The sequence below is a fragment of the Cricetulus griseus genome (assembly GCF_003668045.3).
Source record: "Cricetulus griseus strain 17A/GY chromosome 1 unlocalized genomic scaffold, alternate assembly CriGri-PICRH-1.0 chr1_0, whole genome shotgun sequence".
Taxonomy (NCBI): Eukaryota; Metazoa; Chordata; class Mammalia; order Rodentia; family Cricetidae; genus Cricetulus; species Cricetulus griseus.
In genome coordinates, this window is record NW_023276806.1 from 41,537,121 (window position 1) to 41,560,206 (window position 23,086).

Consider the following 23,086-nt stretch of genomic DNA (forward strand, 5'->3'; position numbering starts at 1 on the left):
AAGAATTAAATACTGGTTCATCCCTTAGACTTTTCTTCAGCTTGAGTTTTCCGGGAATTGCCTTTGTCTTCTGCGGTCCAGGCTTTTTGGTTGCAATTAGAAAAAAAGAAGATGCTTGTATCATCTTGTTTAGAACTACCATCTCTTGTTGGATGTTAGTTTCTATATTTTTAAATACAGAATATTGATTAACTTTCTCTGTTTATTTTGTTTTTCAGACAAATGAAGAGAAAACAATGTCCGCCAACCTAAAATATCTTTCCTTGGGAATTTTGGTGTTTCAGACTACCAGTTTGGTTCTAACGATGCGTTATTCTAGGACTTTAAAAGAGGAGGGTCCTCGTTACCTATCTTCTACAGCAGTAGTTGTGGCTGAATTTTTTAAGATAATGGCCTGCATCTTTTTAGTCTACAAAGACAGTAGTAGGTATCTAGGGTATTTTTTGCTTTTAATTTTGATTAGCTTAATTTTTATATATGTAAATATATTTGTAAATGCATATTTAATCTCTTGCATTATTTCTCTAGACATTACTTAAATTCTCTAAACATTTCAGTATCAAAAAAAATATTAAAACAGAGCCCAGGAAGAGGGCTCTGCTGGTAAAATGCTTGTCATGCAAGTGTGAGGGCCTGAGTTTGAATCTTCAGCATCCACATAACCAGCTGGGTATGGCAGTGTGAGCTTGTCATTTTAGTACTGGGAGGCAGAAATAGGAAGACCCCAGGAGCCTGCTTGACAAGCTTGAGGTTCAATGAGAGACCTTGACTAAAATAAGGTAAAGAGCCACTGAGGAAGACAGCCAACACGAACACACACACACGCACACACTCTCTCTTACACACACACACACACACACACACACACACACACACACACAATTTAATTTGTACCAATTTTACTTGGTTGGCACTAAATCCATTCTGGTGGTTTTTGTTTGTTTTGTTTTTTATTTATTTGTTTGTTCATTTGTTTTTTAGATAAAGTTTCTCTGTAAAATAGCCCTGGCTGTTCTGGAACTTGTTCTGTAGACCAGCCTGGCCTTAAACTCTCAGAAATCCTCACAGATCTGCTTGTATCTGCCTCTTGAGTGCTGGAATTAAAGGTGTGTGCCACCACCTTGTGACACTAAAGCCATTGTATTCAGTCTGTAACATGATCCATACCCAGTTAATGCTATGCATATGAATCCAATTGCATTCATAGTTTATTAATTTGAGAAAAAGTAATTTCTCAAATTTTTTGTTCAAATTATAGAGTTCACAATAATTTTTTACTAAAGACTTTTTCTAGTTCTATTGACTAATGCAACAGTGAGTCATTCATTCAATACAGTTAATAAATAGTTTCACTGGGATATAAATTATGAATTGTACCTTTGTTCTTTGGTGGTCGAGATTGAGTGTTGGGCTTTGCATGTCCTAAGCATATGCTCAGCACTTGCTCTACCACCGGGGTATATTCCAGCCTCAATTTAGCTTTGACAGGCAGGTTTTTGGGGTATTCAATTGTGGTTTTTTTTTTAGACAGTGCCTTGTTATGTCATTCAAGCTGGCCTCAATGTATGAATTGCATTCATACACAATGCAAATGTGTATGTCCACATGTATGTGAAGTTTTGCCATTGTTGGCAACTATGTTGGAACCAACAGTGGTTAATGCTGCAATAGCTGTACAATGTATTTTTACATTCACAATGTTGTACGTCTATCACTATTTCCAAAACTGTCTCAATACACTGAGTAGAAAGTCTGTGACTGTTAAGGAGTAATTCCCCACTCACCTTTTCTACTTCTGAATTTACCTATTCTAGATATGTCATATGTAGGGAGACACTGTAGCCCCGCCTCCTAGTAGCCCCTACAGGTATGCCTGGCCACGCCCATGAGGGCGTGGTCAGAGGAGGTCAAAGATGATTCGGGAACAATTCTTAAGGGACCCAGCACGAGTGGATAGCCCCTTCTCTCTGGCCACGCTAGCTTGCGACCTCTGGGCACGCTCTGGCTTGTGTTTGGGCTGGTGTTTATGTGAATAAAGAAATCTTAGCCTTATGGACTACAGATCATCTTTGAGCGCACACATCACATAATACTCAACACTCATATAAGATGGATTATATGATGCTGTTCTCTTTTGTCTGGCTTAGTTCACTAGCATAATATTTTCAAAGCTTATCTTTCAGAACATTGTTTTTATACTATTTCATTGTATAATATACTACATTTTGTTTTCTTAGTCATATGTTGGTAGATGCTGGTTATTTATACCTTTTGGATACCATGAACCATGTCAGAACCAACTGTTAATGCTGCTATGGCTATACAAGTATCTGTTGGAATTTCTGCTTGCATTTTGGAGGATACATAACCTGCCTCCCCCAAAGCAGAATTGCTGGGTCATTGTCATCTGGTTGTTCTTCATTTATGTTTTAAAAGAAATGTACTACATGTATGCATGTGTTGGGTGTGTGTGTAACATGACATGTGTACGTAGGTCAAAGGACAACTTGTGAGAAGCTGTTTTGTTCTAATACCATGTGAGTCCCAAGGATTGAATGCAGGTCATTAGATTTGGTGGCAGGTGCCATTACTCACTGAGTCATCTTGCTAGGAATCTTTGTTTACTTTTTAAGGAATTATCAAACTTTTCCCACAGTATCTGTACCATTCTGTTTTATTTTACTAACTTTTTCATTACATTTTATTCATTGTGAGGGCACATGTATGAGTGTGTGCCATTGTGCAAGTGTGAGAGTCAGAGGACTTACACGTAAGTGTTACTTCTTTCCTTCTATCATGTGGATCCTGCAGCTTGAACTCAGGTTGTAGACTTGGCAGCAGCACTTTTACCCACCTACTGGATCATCTTGCTGGTTTCCATTTTATATTTTTTCTGGCAATGTATGAGCTTTCCATTTTTTCACCACTTCTTTTTCCTATCATGCTGTTTCTTATTCCTGTCTCTGTCTCTCTTGTGTGTGTGTTCAAGCCTACAGCTTCATGTATACCAGACAAATGGCTGTACTCTGAGTTGTGCTCCAGTCCCCGCCCACCCTTCATTATAGCCCTTCTAGTGGGTATGAAGACGTGTTCATTGTGCTTTTGACTTGCACATCTCTAGTTGTTAATAACAGTGAACATTTGACATGACTTGGCTAATAGATTATATCTGTGAAGGTAAGGAAAGAGGGCACATACAGTTTTAAGAATGATTTGTAGGTTTTTAGATTAAATTGCTGTGCATGTAAGTATGACAGAAAAAGATACAGAGAAGATAGATTTGGAGATTTTGGGTGCCTGCTAAGTTGGAGATACCTGCAAAGTACTTAAAGCCAAGGATGAGACTAGGTAATATGTACACTTAGAGAATAAGAAGTCTGAAAAACAGCCCTGGCTTGCTCCCAGGACTCAGAAGCTGGATTCAGAAGGTGTGATCAATAAAAGCAGACTATGCAGATGCTACCAGCAGGACAGAAAACCATGACAATGTAACAGGAAAGCAGGTTAGCTTTTGTTGCTAAGGTCTAGATATTACAAGTACCTACTGCATTAACACTGGAACCCATGAATAGTTGCATTGTGGCTAGATGTGCTGAAACCAGCTTTTAGTGAGCTGAAACATGATGTTCACAGTACATCAAGGTAAATCCCAGGGCTAGGGAAGTCGTTTAGTTCGTATTTCACAGCATAGTTGCTTAGCATTAGTAAAGTCTTAGTTTCATCTCCAGCATTGTGTAAAGCTGGGCCTGGTGGAACATGCCTGTAATACTACCTAGCACTTGGGAGTTGAGGAGGAAGATCAGAAGTTTGAGGTCATCCTTGGCTACATAACAACATAACAAGTTTGAAGCTATCTGGGCTCCTCTTGATCCTGTTGCAAAAGAACAAACCAGTTTCAGGGAGCAGAAATATTGACATTGAAATCAAAGCCAAGCTGAGCAGGGTGGCACATGCCTATAGCCCTGCTACTTGGGAGTTTGGGGTGAAAGGATCATGAGTTTGAGGCCTGTCTGATATGCATCATAAGACTATTGGGGGTAAGAAGAAGAAAAAAATGAAGGAAGGAAAAGAGCCAGACATGGTGGCTCACATATATCATCCTAGTATTTTGGAGACCAAGGAAAGAGAATTGTAGGTCCAGGGCTACATAACAAGACCTGCTTCAATGAACCAAGCCAATGAACCAAGCCTAGATGCATTGTGACCTCGGAGCTGTGAATGATCTCAAACAACTATAAAGGCAAACTAAGACATAAGGAGAGTGTGGTTTAGGGGGGCAGGGATGCATTTTGAGAGACATATCTGAAAAAAGTGTATCAAACCAAGTGAGGAAACAGGCCCCACACATAACCAGCAACAAGTACCTAGAATTACAGAGACCTACAGCACAGTAAGAAAGAGACAGCAAGTTGTGAGAAAAGATCTAGAAGGGTAATTCTCAGAGGAGGAAACATACCTGGCTGGGCTGAGTGTGTGCAGGTTAATGGCAGATGAAGAATGACTGTAACAGGCCATTTTACTAGATCTTGACTTATGCTACAAGAGACAAGTTGAGCTAGTAGTAGTTCAGTTTCCTGTTGTTTATAGCAATCCCACTCCCTAGCTCATTTGCCTTCTTTTTATGATTAATGTCTTCACAATTATTAATTGACAGGATGGCTGAGGAATAAATAAAATTCAGAGTTTTAGAAAGTTACTACAATAAAAGAATACTTGTTTGATTAATAATTTGAGCTTTTGGTTATCAGAAATGCATTTGTATGTGTGCATGTGTACTTACATAGTCTTTTCCTTTGTTTTATCACACACACACACACACACACACACACAGCTTTTTATGTGTGTGTTTGTGTTCATCTGCATGTAATTGCATCACATATGTGCCTGGTGTCTGCAGAGGTCAGAAGATGGCACTGCATCTGGTTGTGAACCACAGTGTAGGTGCTGGGAATGGAATCCTGGTCCTCTGTGAGAGTAGCCAGTGCTCTTGACTGCTGAGCTGTCTCTCCAGCTCCTACATACTCAATCTTGTTATTTTCTAGAACAAAAGAGTTTAAAGATAATGATATCAATATGCTACTTTGTAATATTTAACATTTAAACAATCTGTATCAAGAAGTATGTTTTATACTGAAAAATATCCCAGTGTAGCACATTTTCCTGTTTTTTAGAGATTTAGCCATGTGTGGTGGTGCATGCCTTAATCCCAACATTAGGGAGGCAGTCTACATAGAGAAACCCTGTCTCAAACAACAAAAAAGGCTTTATTTTAAAATTTTAATTTTGAGAGAGAGAGAAGGAGGGAGGGGGAGAGAGAGAGAGAGAGAGAGAGAGAGAGAGAGAGAGAGAGAGAGAGAGAGAGAGAGTTTGTCTTTGTACCTAAGTGCAGGTGCTCCTGAAGGTCAGAAGTGTCAGATCCACTTGAAGTTGGAGTTACAGGTGTCTTTGAGCCACCCAGTCTGGGGACTGGGAATCAAACTCTGGTCCTCTACAAGAGCAATACTTTCTCCTAATTTCTGAGCTATCTCTCCCGTCCCCACTGTTGTATTTTAAAGTGAGAAAACTGAGGCCTATAGAGAAGGAGCTTGTGACTTCTTTGAAGATACTTTGACTGATTTTCCCCCAATTTGTTTATTCTAGAGTGTAGTGTGAGAACACTGAACCGAGTACTGCATGATGAAATTCTTAATAAGCCCATGGAAACACTTAAGCTTGCTATTCCATCAGGGATATATACACTTCAGAATAATTTACTCTATGTGGCACTGTCCAACCTAGATGCAGCTACTTATCAGGTACCTAAGTATATTTCTAATCGCCCTTTTACAAAACAAACAAAAAAATTCAAACATTAATAATACTGCTGTTTTCTTTTTTTAGGTTACATATCAGTTGAAAATACTTACCACAGCGTTATTTTCTGTGTCTATGCTTGGTAAAAAATTAGGTGTGTACCAGTGGCTCTCCCTAGTAATTCTGATGGCAGGAGTTGCTTTTGTGCAGGTAACTATTCAGGATAAGTATGCCTTTCATTTCTGTTACAGTTTGAAAACCTGACTTATTTTGCATGGAGAATATGGTTCCATTACTTGTTCAAGCAAGTAAATGCTGACAGATAGTTTTTTATGGCTCCCTGTCAGCAAATATCATATTGAGAGTATGTGATATAAATAAGTAAACACATGAATGAAATTTTCATAGTAAAGAACTGAACAGTTGGGTTGTGGCATAGCTTGCTGGCAGGGGGCTTGCTTTGGTCCTCAGTACCACACACACACACACAGTTATGTTTTGTAGCCGTGGCTGGCCTGGGTCTTCCTTTGCAGATGAGTCTGTCTTCAAACTCTGGTAACTCTCCTGACTGCCTTCTGAGTGCTGAGATTACAGACATGGCATGTGCCACCATGCCTGACTTTTCTTTTTTAAATTTATTTGTATGTGTCTGTCTGTGAGTGTATGCATATATGTGTAGAGGCAAGACGAGAGGGCATTGGGTGTCCTCTATCATTCTCTGCCAGTTCTCTTAAGACAGAGCCTCTCCCTGAACCTTTTCATGGGTAGGGGAAGCCAGCAAGCCCCAGTGAGCTTCCTATTTCTGCCTTCTTCTGAGCGGACCTTACAAGTATGTACAGGACACACAACCTGTTAAGTGAGTTTTCAGACCCAAGTTGTGGTCCTTGTTATTGCACAGCACATGCCCTTAACTGCTGAGCTAATTCTAAAGATATATATATCTCCATCTTTAAATTTTTTAAAAACTTTTTATGTATGTTTGTAAGTCTGCATGAGTTTATACTACGTAATGCAGGAGCCCATGGAAACCAGAACATGTCGGATCCCCTGGAACTGGAGTTACAAATAGTTGTGAGCTGAAATGTGGGTGCCAGGAACAAAGCCCAGATCCTTTGCAAGAGCAACAGCTGTTGCTTAAACAGCTGTTCTATCTCTCCAGCCCATGTGAGAAGGTTTCACTATGTAGCCTTGAACTCACCATCATCTGCTTCAGCCTTGAGATATTGGGATTGTAGGTGTGAACCAGAATGCAAGAGAGAGAGAAAAAGGAAAGAACAGTCTAAGAAATTAAGACATGGCACAATGAAACTTATCTCAAAACCAAACCAAACCAAACCAAAAGACAGCATATAAAAGAAAGAAGCTAAAGTTTTATGAGAACAGTGGAACCTCTGAGATGATTTGTGCACCTCTGATCCCTTTAACAACTACTGTCTTTATTGATACTGTTGTTTCTAACTCTCACAGCTTTCTTTTTTTTTTTTTAGAAAGAAAATTATTTTACATGTCAATCCCAGGTCCCTCTCTCTCCCCTCCTCCCCTGCCACTCCCGCCCCAACTAAAACCCTACCTATCCCATACTCTTTCTGCTCCCCAGGCAGGGTGAGGCCTTCCATGGGGGGGGGTCTTTAATGTGTATCATATTCTTTGGGATAGGGCCTAGGCCAGCCCCCTTGTGTCTAGGCTCAGGGAGTATCCCTCCATTTGGGATGGGCTCCCGAAGTCCATTCCTATGCTAGGGATAAATACTGATCCCTACTACGAGAGGCCCCATAGATTTCCAAGGTCTCCTCACTGACACCTACATTCAGGGGGTCTGGATCAGTTCCATGCTTGTTTCCCAGCTATTAGTCTGGGAACCAAGAGCTCCCCCTTGTTCAGGTCAGCTGTTTCCCTGATTTTCACCAGCCTGGTATGGACCCTTTGCTCATCTCTCAGAGCTTCTAATGATTGCTTATTCTTATTCTTCATGGAGTCATTGTCCCCAGCTTTTACGTTCCTTTTTTATTGTGTGTGTGTGTGTGTGTGTGTGTGTGTGTGTGTGTGTATGTGTACTTGCTAGCAGTGTAAGATAGCAGCTACACTAATAGTAGAGACCTAGAATGTTTCTATCCTCACAGAAGGCATACTGGGTAGATACACGGGAGAGGGCAAGGGAGAAAGAGGACAGTTTTTAACAGTCAAGGAATTAGTCCTCACTATCCTGTTGATGCAGTGAAGGCAAACTGAGTAGGAAGTGAATCTTTCATTGTTAAAGATGTTTAAGGGGACTGGAGAGATGACTCAGCAGTTAAGAATATTGACTGCTCTTCCACAGGACCCAGGTTCAGTTCCCAGCATCCACATGGTGGCTCACAAATGTCTGTGACTGTAGTTCCAGGGGTGTAGTTCCAACACCCTTACACAGGTATACACACAGGCAAAAACACCAATGCACATAAAAGTGAAAATAAATAAATAATTTTTTGAAACAGTGTTTAAACTTGTGTGGTGGCACATACTTATAATCCCCTCACTTGGAAGGCTGAGGCAGGAGGATTGCTGTGAGTTAAAGCTATCCAGGACCATGATAACATATTCCCGTACTCCCACCACCAAAAACCTATTTAACATTGAAAAGTTTCTGGTAACTATGAAAAGTATTATTTTAACACTACAGGACATAAAGAGAGATAAATTCAGATGTAACAAGTAGATAGATGACTTCAACACCTAACTGTCAGCAATAGGTAGATAATTAACAAAAGTAATCAATAGACTTGAATTAAACCATATAGTAGAGCAAACATACTTTTCTGGTAGATACAGAATGTTCTATCTAAAGGTAAAGAATACAGATTCTTAGATGTGGAATTTTCTCCAAAATCGATCACGTTTTAGGTCAAAAGACAAATGTGAAAGACAGAGAATAAATTAAATAAAACCTCCTTCCATCGCCTCCCCCATAAAAAAACAAACCTGTGGGAAAAATAATATGTGGGTAATATAACTGAGGAATATTTCAGCTACTTCTATATAGAACCACAAAAGACCATGCATAGCCAAATCAGTCCTAAGTAAAAATAGCAATACTAGTCATGCATGGTTGTTCATGCTTATAATCTTAGCATGACAGGAGGATTGCCATGAGTTTGAAGCCATCTTGGGCTACCTCGTGAATTCTAGGCTGGTATAGGATACAGTGTGAGATCGTGCCTCCACCTGCCCTCTACCCCATCCACAAAGCAATGCTGGAGGTATCACAGTACCTGATTTCAAATTATGCTTTAGAGCAGTGACAATAAAAATAGCATGGTACTGGCACAAAAACAGACTTGTAGGCCAATGGATGAAAAGAGAGGTGTCAGAAATAAACCCATGCTGCCACAGGTACTTGAGTTTTGACAGAGGTTATAAAGCATACATTGGAGAACAGAGCCTCTTCAACAAATGGTGCTCAGAAGCTATACATATACATCCACAGTGCAAGACTAAGACTAGCCCACTCTGTCTCACCCAGTGCAGAGCTCCATTCCAAATGGATTGAAGACTTTAACCTAAGCCCTTGGAGACTAAAAGGGAACAGAGATAATGAATGGATGGAGTTTTTGATAGATCCCAATACCAGGAAACAGTAGCAAGAATTGACAATATGATTGCATGAAATGTAAAAGCTGCTTGACAAAGAAAACAACAGATGGAAGAGACTCCTTTGGAGGAGGAATGGGTGTTTACTAGTTCTTCATCAGTCTGGATTAATATCCACTTATATAAAGAATTCAATAACCAACCAACCAAAAGTCCCAAGCCTATCAATAATCAGGCAAGTGAACACAGCAGATAGCTCTTAAAAGAAATACAAGTAGCTAGTGAATGTACCTAAAATGCTCATCATCTGTTTTGTTTTGAGGCAGGATTTCTCTGTTGTAGCCTTGACTATCCTGGAATCACTTTGTAGACCAGGCTGGTCTTTGCCTCCTGAGTGCTGGGATTAAAGGCGTGAACCACCGCCACCACCACCCAGCTATGTTCAGCATCTTTAGTTGTTAGGGAAATGTAAATCAAAACTATTTTGATATTACATTTCACCCTAATCAGAATGGCTGTTGGTGGGGATGATAGGGAAATCAATCTTTGTACACCTCTGGTTAGAATATAATTGAGAGCAGCCAGTTGGAAAATAGTATGGAGATTCCTCCATGGGAAGATATTCATTTTACCTCTGTGTGTGTGTGTGTGTGTGTGTGTGTGTGTGTGTGGAGAGGGAGGGGGGGTCTCATGAGTATCACAGCACATGTAGAGGTCAAAGAACAGCTTGGTGGAGTCAGTTCTCCTTCCACCTTTATGTTTATGTGCGGTACAGAGATTGAACTCTGGTTGTCAGACTTGCATAGTGAGCACTTTCTCCACCGAACCGTCTCAGTTACTAAAAATAATACCATATGATCTAGCTATACCATTTCAAAGTAGACTCTTGAACACATTACTGAGATACTAATTTTTTTTTTGCAGGATTGTTCACAATAGTTATGGAATCAGGCTAAGTAGTGGTGGCATACACCTTTAATACCAGCACTCAGGAGACAGAGGCAGGCAGATCTCTGTGAGTTCGAGACCAGCTTGGTCTACAAGAGCTAGTTCCAGGCCAGCCTCCAAAGCCACAGAGAAACCCTGTCTCGAAACCACCCCCTCCCCCCAAAATAGTTATGGAATTAGCCTAGATGCCCATCACTGTGTGTATGGATAATATAAATGTGGTGTATATATACACAATGGAATTTTATTTATCCATAAAAAAGGAAATTATACAAAATGTAGAACTGGAGGTCATTGTGTTAAACAAATTAGAATAGACTCAAACAAATAATATTTTTTTGAATTTGAAAAATCTAGATTAGGGGCTATGTCTGGTGGTGTACATCTTTAACCCCAGTACTAGGGAGGCAGTGGCAGGTGGATCCCTGAGTTTGAGGCCAGCATGGTCTACAGAGTGAGTTCCAGGACACTCAGGGATACATAGAGAAACCCAGTCATGGAGAGAGAGAGACAGAAAACTCTAAATTAAATATGAAAATAAAAAGGACCCACAGACAATGTGTAACAATAGTTCAAAGGTGTCAGTTGATACACCGTGGTCAGTAATGTACAAATCATATGAGTGCCATGTCTGGTACAGTAACTTTACAGTCTTTTATTTTCTGTTTTTTTAGATTTATTTATTATGTATATAATATTCTATCGGCATGCCAGAAGAGGACACCAGATCTCATTATAGATGGTTGTGAGCCACCATGTGGTTGCTGGGAATTGAACTCTGGACCTCTGGAAGAGCAGCCTATGCTTGTAACCTTTGAGCCATCTCTCCAGCCCCCAGTCTTTCATTTTCCTTGTAGTGTTTGTGGTTCCTGTCCCACTAGCTTGTCTTTTTACTATGGTTGTTTTAGCTTTTCTTCTTACATCTGTGTGTGCTTTTGCTGGAGCAGCACAGTGGTGCACTTGTGGAGGTCAGCAGACAGCTTGTGAGAGTTGCTTCTCTCCATCTACCATGATCCCAAGGATCAGACTCAGGTTGTCAGTCTTGGCTGCAAGTGTCCTACCCACTGAGCCATGTCAATGCCCTCTTCAGTGTTGTTTTTATTTTTATTCAGTGGCCTTCAGATTCTCAAGAACTGCACTCCAAAGAACTTTCAACTGGCTCACAGTTTGTAGGCCTCATGGCAGTTCTCACAGCTTGTTTTTCGAGTGGCTTTGCTGGAGTTTATTTTGAAAAAATCTTAAAAGAAACAAAACAATCAGTATGGATAAGAAACATTCAACTTGGTAAGTTTTAAAGGCTTTCTTATGTTTTTTTAATTAATGTTTTTTCTTATTTATTTTACATACCTACCAGTTTTTCTTCTTCTTCCCCTCCTGCTCACTTCCCCCACATCCCATCTTACCACCTCCCCCCATTCACTTCTTGTCTTCATTAAGAAAGGGGCAGGACTCCCATGGGCATTAACAAAGCGTGGCACACTAAGTTGAAGCAGGACCAAGCTCCTCCCATGCATCAAGGATGGATGAAGCAACCCAGAATTGGGAATAGGTTCCCAAAAGCCAGTTCAATTTCGAGGGACAGGTCCTCATCCCACTGCTGGGAGCCTGGCAAACAGACCAAGCTATACAACTGTCATACACATGTAGAGGGCCTAGGTTGGTCCCATACAGGCTCCCTGACTGTTCGTTCAGAGTCCATCATCTCCCATGAGCTCAGGTCAGCTGTCTTCATGGGTTCCCCAGTCATGATCTTGATCCCCTGGCTCATACAATCCCTCCTCGCTCACTTCAACAGGACGTCTGGAGCTCAGCCCAATGCTTGGCTGTGGATCTCTGCATCTGCTTCCATCAGTTATTGGATGAAGGCTCTCTGATAATAATTAGGGTAGTCACCAATCTGATTACAGAAGAAGGCCAGTTCAGGCGCCCTCTCCATTATTGCTGGGAGTCTTAGCATGGTCCTCTATGTGGATTCCTGGGAGTTTCCTTGGCACCAGGTTTCTCCCTAACCTGGAAATGCACCCCTCCTTCAAGAAATCTCTTTAATTACTCTCCCTGCTTTGTCCAGGGAGAGTAACTTGGGGGTTGCTTTGTCCCAACCCCCAACCCAGTCCCTCATGTTCATGTACACCCCCAACCCTACCCTTGCCCCCAGTTTACCCAGGAGATAACTTCTTCTAACAATAATTTCCCATTTTTTTTCTTTGGTTTTTCAAGACAGGGTTTCTCCATGTGGCACTGGCTGTCCTGGAACTTGCTCTGTAGATCACAGAGATCAACCTGCCTCTGCTTCCTGAGTTCTGGGATTACAGGCATGTGCCACCACCACCTGGCTGAGTGAAATATTTTTTTGTTTGTTTTGTTTTGTTTTGTTGTTTTTCGAGACAGGGTTTCTCTGTGATTTTGGAGGCTGTCCTGGAACTAGCTCTTGTAGACTAGGCTGGTCTCAAACTCACAGAGATCCACCTGCCTCTGCCTCCCGAGTGCTGGGATTAAAGGCGTGCGACACCAACGCCCGGCATAAATAATTTTTGTTTGTTTTTCGAGACAGGGTTCTCACTCCAGAGACCAGGCTGGTCTCGAACTCACAGAGATCCACCTAGCCTCTACCTCCCAATTGCTGGGATTAAAGGCGTGCACCACCACCGCCCAGTACTGAATGAAATATTTTTAAAGTATTCAAATTTCATCAAAAAGAAATTGTTAAGTTGTGCAGGCCCCTAGCCACAGTACTGGGAGACTGAGGCAAGAAAAGCAAGAGTTCCAGCCCAGTTCATGCTACGTGCTAAGTTGCAGGACAGCCTCCAGTGCAAACCAGGACCCTGCCAATTGGAACAGGGGGAGGAGACTGGGTTGTCAACAACAACAACAAAAAATCATTTCTCAGGAAAACTGCCATATAACCTATGTTTTACTTTCTTTTAGGTTTCTTTGGGAGTATATTTGGATTAATGGGTGTATATGTTTATGATGGAGAATTGGTATCAAAGAATGGATTTTTTCAGGGATATAATCAACTGACGTGGATAGTTGTTGTTCTGCAGGTAAAGAATATTGCTTCAGTGCAGAGAGTTAAAGTGGCTACTGGTGTGCTGGTATTTAAGGGGTAGGGTCCTTCCTATTTTCATAATACCTACTTTATTCAGGGAAGTTACAATACAGCTGTTCTTAATGCCCAATGAAAACTGACTTTGAAAGGGGTCATGAATAAAACTCCATGGTTTTATTGCCATGAAATAATTGCCATTATTTCAATGCCATGAAAATGCAAGTGTTTAATTATTGTTGTTGTTGTTACTTCTAGATTTATTTACTTTTATGTATATTAGTGTTTTGTCTGCATGTATGTATGTTCACCAAATATGTGCTTGGTGCCCATGTTTGTTAGAAGAGGGGTCATATCCCCTGGAACTAGAGTTACAAATGGTTCTGTGCCACTAAAGTGAATGCTGGTAACCAAACTCAGGTCCTATGGAAGAGCAGCCACTGCTCTTAATCGATGAATCATCTTTTAAGTTCCATGAAAATGTAAGTTTAAGAATTAAGTAGTTACATGACATAGTGACATGCACCATTAATCCCAGCACTCTGGAGGCAGAGGCAAATGGATCTCTGTGAGTTCAAGGCCAGCCTGATCTACAGAACAAACTCCAGGACAGCCAAGATTACATAGATACCCTGTCTCAAAAAAAAAAAAAAAATTAGTCAAAACTAATTAAAGGCGAAAGCTTTTAATCATAGCACTCAGGAGGTAGAGGCAGGCGGATCTCTGTGAGTTCGAGACCAGCCTGGTCTACAAGAGCTAGTTCTAGGACAGCCTCCAAGCCACAGAGAAACCCTGTTTCAACCCCCCCCAAAAAAAACTAAGAGTAAATATAACTTTCAATTTTTCTGCTACAATTATCATTGTATAGAAAAGTCATGGTCAGCCCTTTAAAGATGGAAGGAGCCAATGGAGATAATTATACAAGTTTTTAAACTTCGTTTCATATTTAAATGTTAGAACATTTCTGTCAAATTTCTTCAAGTGTGAATATGGTTTTAATTGTTTAAGAGTTGAATAATTTCGGCCTGGCGGTGGTGTTGCACGCCTTTAGTTATAGTATTCGGGAGGCAGAGGCAGGCAGATGTCTGAGTTCCAGACCAGCCTGGTCTACGAGAGCTAGTTCTGGGACAGCCTCCAAAGCCACAGAGAAACCATGCTTCGAAAAACAAAACAAAACAAAACAGAGTTGAATAATTTCATCTCCAAAAGTATGTCTTGACATTTTGGAAAATATAAAAATGAAGGAAGAAGTGATTTTCTTCAGTGCCTACTTTCTTAGAGATATTTGAAGTCCATAGGACCTAGAAAGTAAGGAAGTGTCAAGGGAAAGTGGTACTTCAAAGGTAGGAAGCAGGGTGAGGGTGGTGGCACACGCCTTTAATCCCAGCACTTGGGAAGGCAGAGGCAGGCAGTTGGATCTCTGTGAGTTCAAGATCAGCCTGGTCTTGAATTCTAGGATAGCCAGGGCTGCACAGAGAAACCTGGTCTCCAAAAAAAAAAAAAAGTAGGAAGGGTATTTCCATTTTTATAAAAGGAGGAAAGAACACTGATGAGAATTTTGGAGAAAATTTTTAAAGTGAAGGTGTGGTAAACACAGAGAATTTATGTGATATATTTTATCTAGTTATCAGGAAGCCGTCCTTTAAGAGAGAGCTAAAAGATAAAATTCTTTTTTTAATTTAAAAAAATTATATTTAGTTTTGGTTTTTGAGACAAGGTCTCTCTACATAGCTCTGGCTGGAACTCACTCTGAGACCAGGGTAACCTCAAAGTCAGAGATCTGACTGCCTCTGCCTCCTGAGTGCTGGGATTAAAGGTCTGCACCACCACCTCCTTTCCAAGAGCAATGTTAAAGCAACATTAAAAAAAAAAAAGTTGATATAACTCGTATAAAGGATCCAACAGGTAATAAATAGATGAATAACAAACAGTATTTCCCCAAGATATGGATTCAAACATAATTTATAGCAAGCCCAGTGGGCATAACTCATGTCTTTTATAAATTAGATTTCCATCATCAAAGAAAGGCAGTTAGAGTGGGTCCCCTGATTTGGAAACAGATATACAGGGTCTGGTAGAAGACAAACCCAGGCCAGACAAATTGTCTATTATCTGAGAAATGTTTTGTTTTAATTAAGGGTGGGAGATTTGGGATTTTTGCATATACATAATGAGATACCTTGTGACTGACTCAAATCTAAACAAAATTTTGCTTTCTGTATGTATATACATACACATAGCTTGGAAGTAATATTAATACAGTTTAGAGTACACCTGCATTGTATGACTGACTCATCACATGAGGCAGGTGTAGACTTTACATCTATGTGTGCTTAATGGCACTGCTCAAAGAAGTGCTGGGTTTTGGAACATTTTGGATTTTCTCAGGATTTTGGATTTTTGTATAGCAAAGTCCAATGTGTGTGAGTGTGTGTGTGTGTGTGTGTGTGTGTGTGTGTGTTACTTGATTGAAACCAGTGCCCTCACACCTACTAGGCAAGTACTTTACTACTGAGCTACCCATCACTCATTAAGTTTGGTTTTTAGATTTTTTTACTTATTTAATTATATGTGTACATGTGTGTGCCTATGTGTATATATGTACACCGTGTACATACAATGTCTGCAGAGGTCAGATGAGGCATCAGAACTCCTGGAACTGAAGTTACAGATGGTTGTGAGCTGTTTGACATGGGTGCTGGGATCTAAACCCAGGACGTCTATAAGAGCAGCAAGCACCCTTAATGACTCAACCATCTGTCCAGCTTCCCACATTTCACATTTGTAAGTAGCCACTATCTAGAATTTGAGAATGATTTGGTAGAAGGTTCTTTATATGCTGTGGAGATAGCTCAGTGGTAGAGAACTTACCTACCATGGGATAGGTTTGGTGTTTAGTCTACAGTACTACAAAAAAACAAGCCAAACCATGCACCGACAGCAAGAAGAGGTAGATTAGAATGGAGAGAAAATTAAAGAAGACAATGGGAGAAGACTGCTGGAAAGGTAGTAAAAAAAAGTGTTTTTTATCCAAACTTAAACCCTGTATGCATTCGTCCTTAAGCTGTCCAAACACATGTTTATTTATTGAATTTGGTGAAAATAGATTTTTTGTAATGTGATCAAATTTTATTACATCAAACTGTAGATTGCGTTGATGGTTACATTGAGGGCTATAAGACAAAACTGCAAATGTGCTATTTTCTGTTCATATGAATCATTCGCTAGGATATAGTTACATTTGTAGAACAGAAGCCTTAAAGCTTCTCTGAGAAATAAAATCGTTTGGAAAAGCATTCTTATGTTCATTTAAAAAACACTCTCTTACAACTTTTACAGGCGCTTGGAGGCCTTGTAATAGCTGCTGTCATTAAGTATGCAGACAATATTTTAAAAGGATTTGCCACCTCTTTATCCATAATATTGTCAACAGTTATATCCTATTTTTGGTTGCAAGATTTTGTGCCAACCAGGTAAATATGCCTTTCTATTTATTTTTTTCTTTCCATTCTTACTTTTTCCTGTATGTATTAGTTTGTTATTGGTATTAACATGATTCCATTTAGGTTTGCTTATTCATTTCCAAAAGTTTATTAAATGGCCATTCTGTTCCAGCAATCACTCTTGGAGTCTGGAAAAAAAGAAACATATCAATGAGATGGTTATATTCAAGAAAGTCACAGTGACTAGAAAACCAGACACAAGAGAAATTATGAGTATCAATGAAAGTATATATCAGCTCATTAAAGAGGGGACTCAAATCACTGAAATGCTAGGTTTTCTGTTTGTAATCAACGAAAAGTACATAACTGAGCAGAGTAACAAATATGTAAATAATGTATTAATTAATCACAATGTGATAAACACTCTTGGGGAGTGAGTGAGACTTGGACAGTAAACCTGAATCAATAAACTCTTGTTGAGAGAAAGGGAATTGTGGTTGAGGACTAGTGTCTACCATGACAACATCATGCAAAAGTACATGGAGTCAAGGGGTCAGATTTATGGAATGGATGGGAAGAGTGTGGAGGATGATGTTGGATGGACCACACTGACACATGTCTGTAGCTCCAATGGGCCCTTTGAGATCAGCTTGCCTACACAGTGAAACCCTGTAACAAATAAAGCAAAGCTGAGCCTCTGTTTCTATAAAGGGGTAAAGACAGGTGATTCCTGTTCTTTTTTTTTAGGTTGAGGGTAATGACTTCAAACCATTAATAGAAACCTTAAAGCCAAGACTAATCCATGCCTCTGGCAGCATTTAAAGAAATGTGTATTAACAAATGACGATTGCTAGTCTGGATTATGTCCTGTTTCTGTGAAGTAGATTGTATCTCTACATATATCAGACCAAGAGGAAACCATGTGATCTAATGCCCTTCCGTTAAACATTCTGTAAATATTGGGCCTGAGCTTTGGTTATTATTACCTTGGATTTTGGACAGAATTCACCTAAGTTTAGCATAAAAGGATGAACTTTTCCTTTTCCATTTTCCATTTTTTAAAGCTTCAGGTGTTTTATTACTGACAAATCCCATTCAGAATGCACATTTAGGTGAGGGTACTGCACTGGAGACAGTGCAGTAGATGACCGTGCAAGCTCAAAGCCAGTGACTGAATCCAACCTCCTACTTATTTGGGACTTTTGGGCAAGTTTTTTACGTCCTTAAACCCTTTCCCCAAAGGTAAAAGCATTTAGCCAAGCACCTGGAACATAGAACATACTCAACATTTATTAGTTACTGGAATATTTCTTTTGCAAACTGCAATTGTAATATATTGAAAGAACTTAATTACTTTTAATCTGACTTTTTCTTTTCTTTTTTTTTTTCCTTCATCCTATTTAGCGTCTTTTTCCTTGGAGCCATCCTTGTAATAGCAGCTACTTTCTTATATGGTTATGATCCCAAACCTGCAGGAAATCCCATTAAAGCATAGTCATGTACTATCTTTAGCTGGTTTTTCACGATGGTGCCCTAGGAATCTCAACATTAATCTTGCACAGAGGACTTCTGCAGATTCTGTGAAGATACCATCATGCTAAATCTGATCATATTGTTCAAATGATTTGAAAATGTATAGGCTTCACCATGAAATGTGTATATCATCTGGAAACTCAAGCTTGGAAGTGTGTTCAGGGAGTAGTGTTAGAGGGATACGGGTAGGAGGCCTGAAATCTGAGCTCATAACAGGTTCACCGTTTTGGTTGCTGCAGAACAGTCCAGTGCAGCCTTTGTGAGAGCACACAAATGCAAATACCAATGTTTGCAAGGCAGATCTACTTACTCTTATCACATGTTCTTAATCTTACTCTTTCTGTACAGATATATCAAATTATGTGGACTATTTGAAGTTGGAAGATTATAATTGCCTATAAAGCTGTGAACAAACAAATATAATATAAAACCATTTTCATGTATCTGGGATTTTTATATTCATACAGAAAATTGCTAAGCAAAAGATTGCTAAATGTTATTTGTTCGGTTACATAAAACTTGATGAAGTAGTCTGGGTTTGATTCATATTTAAATTTAGTGTAAAGAGAATCTATTTCTCCATGTACAGCTTTAGACCACTTACCACTTTGAGACAGCTGAATGCAGTTAGATTCTTCATATACTAGAGTAGCCAGTGACTTTGACACTAATGAAGTTTACCCATCATTTTCCAGTTGTATTTCTTTTTCATATATAAGAGAAATTCTTATTATTACCTTAAATTGAATTTGTGTGTGTTGCCATTAAAACTTTTTAATGAATTTAAAGGGATTAAGTACTCATTTAATAATTGAAAACAAAATGATTACTGTCCAGTCTCCATGGGGAGAAATCTGAACTATGAAGCATATACTGTATATAGTTTTGAAATGAAGAATTTTGTTATTTTGCAGTAGGAATTTTTTACTCTGCAACTGTTGACAGAAGCAACAATCAAAGCAAAACAACAACAACAAAAAAAAAAACAGTACTAGTCACATCAGTGGACCAAGAACAAGCTGACTTTCTTATAGACATCCTACTGTCTTATCATTACTTTCTCTTTTTTATTTGAATTAGAAACAAGATTGTTTTACATGACAATCCCAGTACCCTTCTCCCTCCTGACCTCCCCTACCACCCCTCCCCCCAACTAAAACCCTACCTATCACATATCCTTTCTGCTCCCCCTGGATGGTGAGGCCTTCCATAGGGTGTCATCAGAGTCTATGGTATCCTTTGCATTACTTTCTTTTTTAAGGAGAGGTTTCGTTATTTAGACCAGGCTGGCCACGAACTTACAGAGATCTACCAGCCTCTGCCTCCTGAGTGCTGGGATTAAGGGTATGGGTCTCTCTGCCCAGCTCACTACATTATTTTAAGTAGTACTGTAATTTAAGCTCAGAGGCTGTGTAGAAGTTTTTAGGTCTTAAAAGCCCATTTCCCTAGCAATACTCTGATCATATATCTGTAAGAGGTGGTGGCATTCTGAGTTCCCTTTCTATGTCCCCGTGAGTGTCGCTGGGAAGGAGCAGCCATTTGCTTTAAAATAGTAGATTTTGTTTCTTATAACACTGACGTTGAGAATACAAACTATAAGTTATTTAATAAACTGATTCAAAAGAGAGAATATATTAGAAAAATGGGAGGCAAAAATGCACCTATATTTGGAATATAATTTATTTAATTATTGACTATATGCAGAATTACCTATTGAATATAAGATGTATTTTACTTTATTTTTTCATTTATATTGTATATATTTTAAAAGTTTGTTGTAATAGATACAAACCTATAAAAAGATGACTATTTTTTAGGTAGTTCTAATAGATTTTGTTAAATGGAGTTGACTCAAAAGTACTACTGTTAAGAACTGCAAGGTAGGTACCCTTGGCTAACTTGGACTGTTATGATCTTGTTAGTGCGCATGTACTCTCAATAGTGTACATGCCTAACCAAGTCCATTCAATTTCAAAGTACTTAAAATTTCAGAGTGTTTTTAAAGCTATTGCACCATCGATGACAGAGTGATACCAGGTTTTCTGAATGCCAGGCTTATGGTTTTCAGTGATTGAATAACTTTTGGAGATTGAATAACTCCATTTGGAGCATGGTATTAGGCCACCACAGCATTCAAACTATGGCCTAGGACCTACAACTAAGTGCAACCTAGATCTTGCAAATATACAAAATTCATGAATACAGATTGATATTTGGCTCACAAAAGTATTGTGTGTGTAACTGTGCTAATACCATGTGGATTCACAGTTAATGGTTACTTAGATCTACCGACCCCTGTCTTAACCCCACAGAAATATATACAAATAAGTTATTGGGTATTAAGGTTGTTAAATTAATAGCACATTTCAGGTGTCTGAAAATCTTTTATTAGGTGTCATTTATATTTTTCTTTTCTAGTCAGTTAAAAATGTTACTGGGCTGAATGTATAGTTTAGAAATTTATAAGGAAAAAAATCACATTTGGGGGAAAAATGGGCTTGTAGCCTAGATTGTGTCATATGTATTGATACTGAAATTTTGTGTAATGTGCTTTGTGTTTTGATGATGTTCAATGTTGTGATTTTGTCATGCTTTTATAATAACGCTTGGATTATTTAAATTTGATGCTTTTAAAAGTGTGCTTGTTATGTCTCAGCTATTTTAACTAATATGGAATGTGTCAATTCATGGAGAAAGAATACCAGCGAGAGCTGCATTAAAGTTAGGCACAGAACATTGGCAAAGAGCTTGACGCACCAGCAAGCCCTGGTGCAGCATAGCAGCTTTGTACTGAATGCTTTTCAAGCCGGAAGTTACTTTAATAATATAATAGTAGTTTAAAATGAATAACTTAAATGTTTACATCAGTTTCTACAGAATGTCACAGAATTTCATATAAAGAAAAGGCAGTTGGGTATTTAAGCCAGAGTCTATTAGGAAATTCCAAAAAGGAAATTAATTGACATTCTACTCTGAACACTTAAGTAGAATGCTTGCTATTCTTACAAATCAAGTTAGTAGACTTTAAATGTCAATACATAATCATTTGAATGAGGTCTTCTCTTTTCTTTTTTGAGGCAGGGTCTTACTCCGTAGCTCTGGCTGGCCTGGAACTTGCTATGTAGCCCAGGCTGGCCAACAAATCACAAAGATCTGCCTGCCTCTGCCTTCCAAGTGTTGGGATTTAAGGTGTGTGCTACCATTCCCTTTGAGTTTTGTTTTGTTTTGTTTTGTTTTTAAAGAAAGGATTTGGCATCACTCATTCTATTTAAACATTCATTGTAAAAATATTTGACTTCTATAGTTGTATCTTTACATTGAATTTGTAAAAAATATGTTGTATTAAAAGTCATCTCAAGAATCTCCAAGATATTTAAAGTAGTTATAGGGCCAAAGAAAATGCACCTTTACCACAATCTGGTCCTATGTGCCTTGCTTTACCAAATAAATACCTGACTTTTATGGAGAATATTTCTGTAATTTACAACTTTAAACACATACTTGAAATTGGGATTTTTAAAAAAAAAATAACAGAGTAACTATAATTGTAGCTTTTGGTTGTTTCAACATTTGCTCTTTAAATCCACAATCTAGCAAACTGATACTGAGTATCCTATCAAAGTATCTGTGAATAGCACTTTTTAAGTGACTTGTGATACCTACACCTTGATTCAGGTTTGAGACTTTAACAACTGTATATAAATGTCCGTCTGTTGTTTCTTTTCTTGTAAGACATAATTTGCTGTGATTTAAAACAATATTTTAAAAATGATTTTGACCCTAAATTGATCTATGTCTGTACATCATTTACGTAAAGTGATTCTTTGGGGTTTGGGAATGTGATTTGTATTTTTAAATTTTTACAAATATATTTCAAAGGAATATATAAACTGGTCTTTTATTAAGTGGCTTTTTAAATGATAAATTCCTCATGTCGTTTTTTTTTTCAGAATCCATTATTACCTACATTTAATAGATAAGGGAAAGATTATTTTTATAAATGACTATATTTTCCTATATTTCTGCTTTCCCCTTTTTTACCTATGTCTGATTTAATCTATGGATTAGTTATTATTTTTATATTTCAGGAATGACTTGCTCATCTTCATCCCTTGATAACTTGGTATCACATGTAATTCTTCTTCCTTTTCTTTGTTTTACCAGACTGGTTAGAATTTCTCTGCCTATATAATGATCACAACCCGAGGGATTTTGTTTGAAATAAAATACTTCTTTGCTGCCGGCCAGGTTCAGTAGTTACTCAGGACCTTCCCTTCACTGCCTGAGTGTGATGGCTTCTGTTGTGGCATCCATATTTATCCCTACTTCTACTCTGATGTAGCCACACACACGGAATACTTCAAGAGCTCAGAAAGGATACAATCTCAGCATTTTACAAAGGTATTTTCTCATGAGAAGCACTAAGTGAAACTCCAATGTTATTTTTTGTGTTAGTGTTTCTTTTGAGACTGGAAAAGTAGCTCAATGGTTAAGAGCACTTACTACTCTCCCAGAGGACCCACATTTCTTTCCCAGCACCCACATTAAGAGGCTCACAACCAGCTCCAGGGGATCGGAGGCCTCTCTGATCTCCACCAGCTCTTGTACTCATGTGCACATACCCACATGCAGACACACACCTACATATAATTTAAAATCATAAAACCAGGCGTGATGGCACACGCCTTTATTCCCAGGACTTGGGAGGCAGAGGCAGGTAGAGCTCTGTGAGTTTAAGGCCAGCCTACCTAGTGAT

General features: G+C 38.9%; 1 protein-coding gene across 1 annotated transcript; it reads left to right on the top strand.

Annotated features, from left to right (window-relative positions):
* Positions 1 to 228: 228 nt before the first annotated feature.
* Positions 229 to 18,773, top strand: Slc35a3 (solute carrier family 35 member A3). The gene is made up of 7 exons (NM_001246818.2): positions 229 to 423; positions 5,641 to 5,795; positions 5,881 to 6,003; positions 11,421 to 11,592; positions 13,234 to 13,352; positions 16,694 to 16,827; positions 18,202 to 18,773. Exons 1-7 carry the CDS (start codon positions 237 to 239, stop codon positions 18,290 to 18,292), a joined length of 981 nt encoding a protein of 326 aa, NP_001233747.1. The 5' UTR covers positions 229 to 236; the 3' UTR covers positions 18,293 to 18,773.
* The last annotated feature ends 4,313 nt before the right edge of the window (positions 18,774 to 23,086 follow it).

Coding starts and splice junctions, on each gene's coding strand:
- Slc35a3 (NM_001246818.2), top strand. CDS start 237: ATGTCCGCCAACCTAAAATATCTTTCCTTGGGAATTTTGGTGTTTCAG. Junction 424..5,640: donor TTTAGTCTACAAAGACAGTA/GTAGGTATCTAG, acceptor TGTTTATTCTAG/AGTGTAGTGTGAGAACACTG. Junction 6,004..11,420: donor CAGGAGTTGCTTTTGTGCAG/GTAACTATTCAG, acceptor ATTTTTATTCAG/TGGCCTTCAGATTCTCAAGA.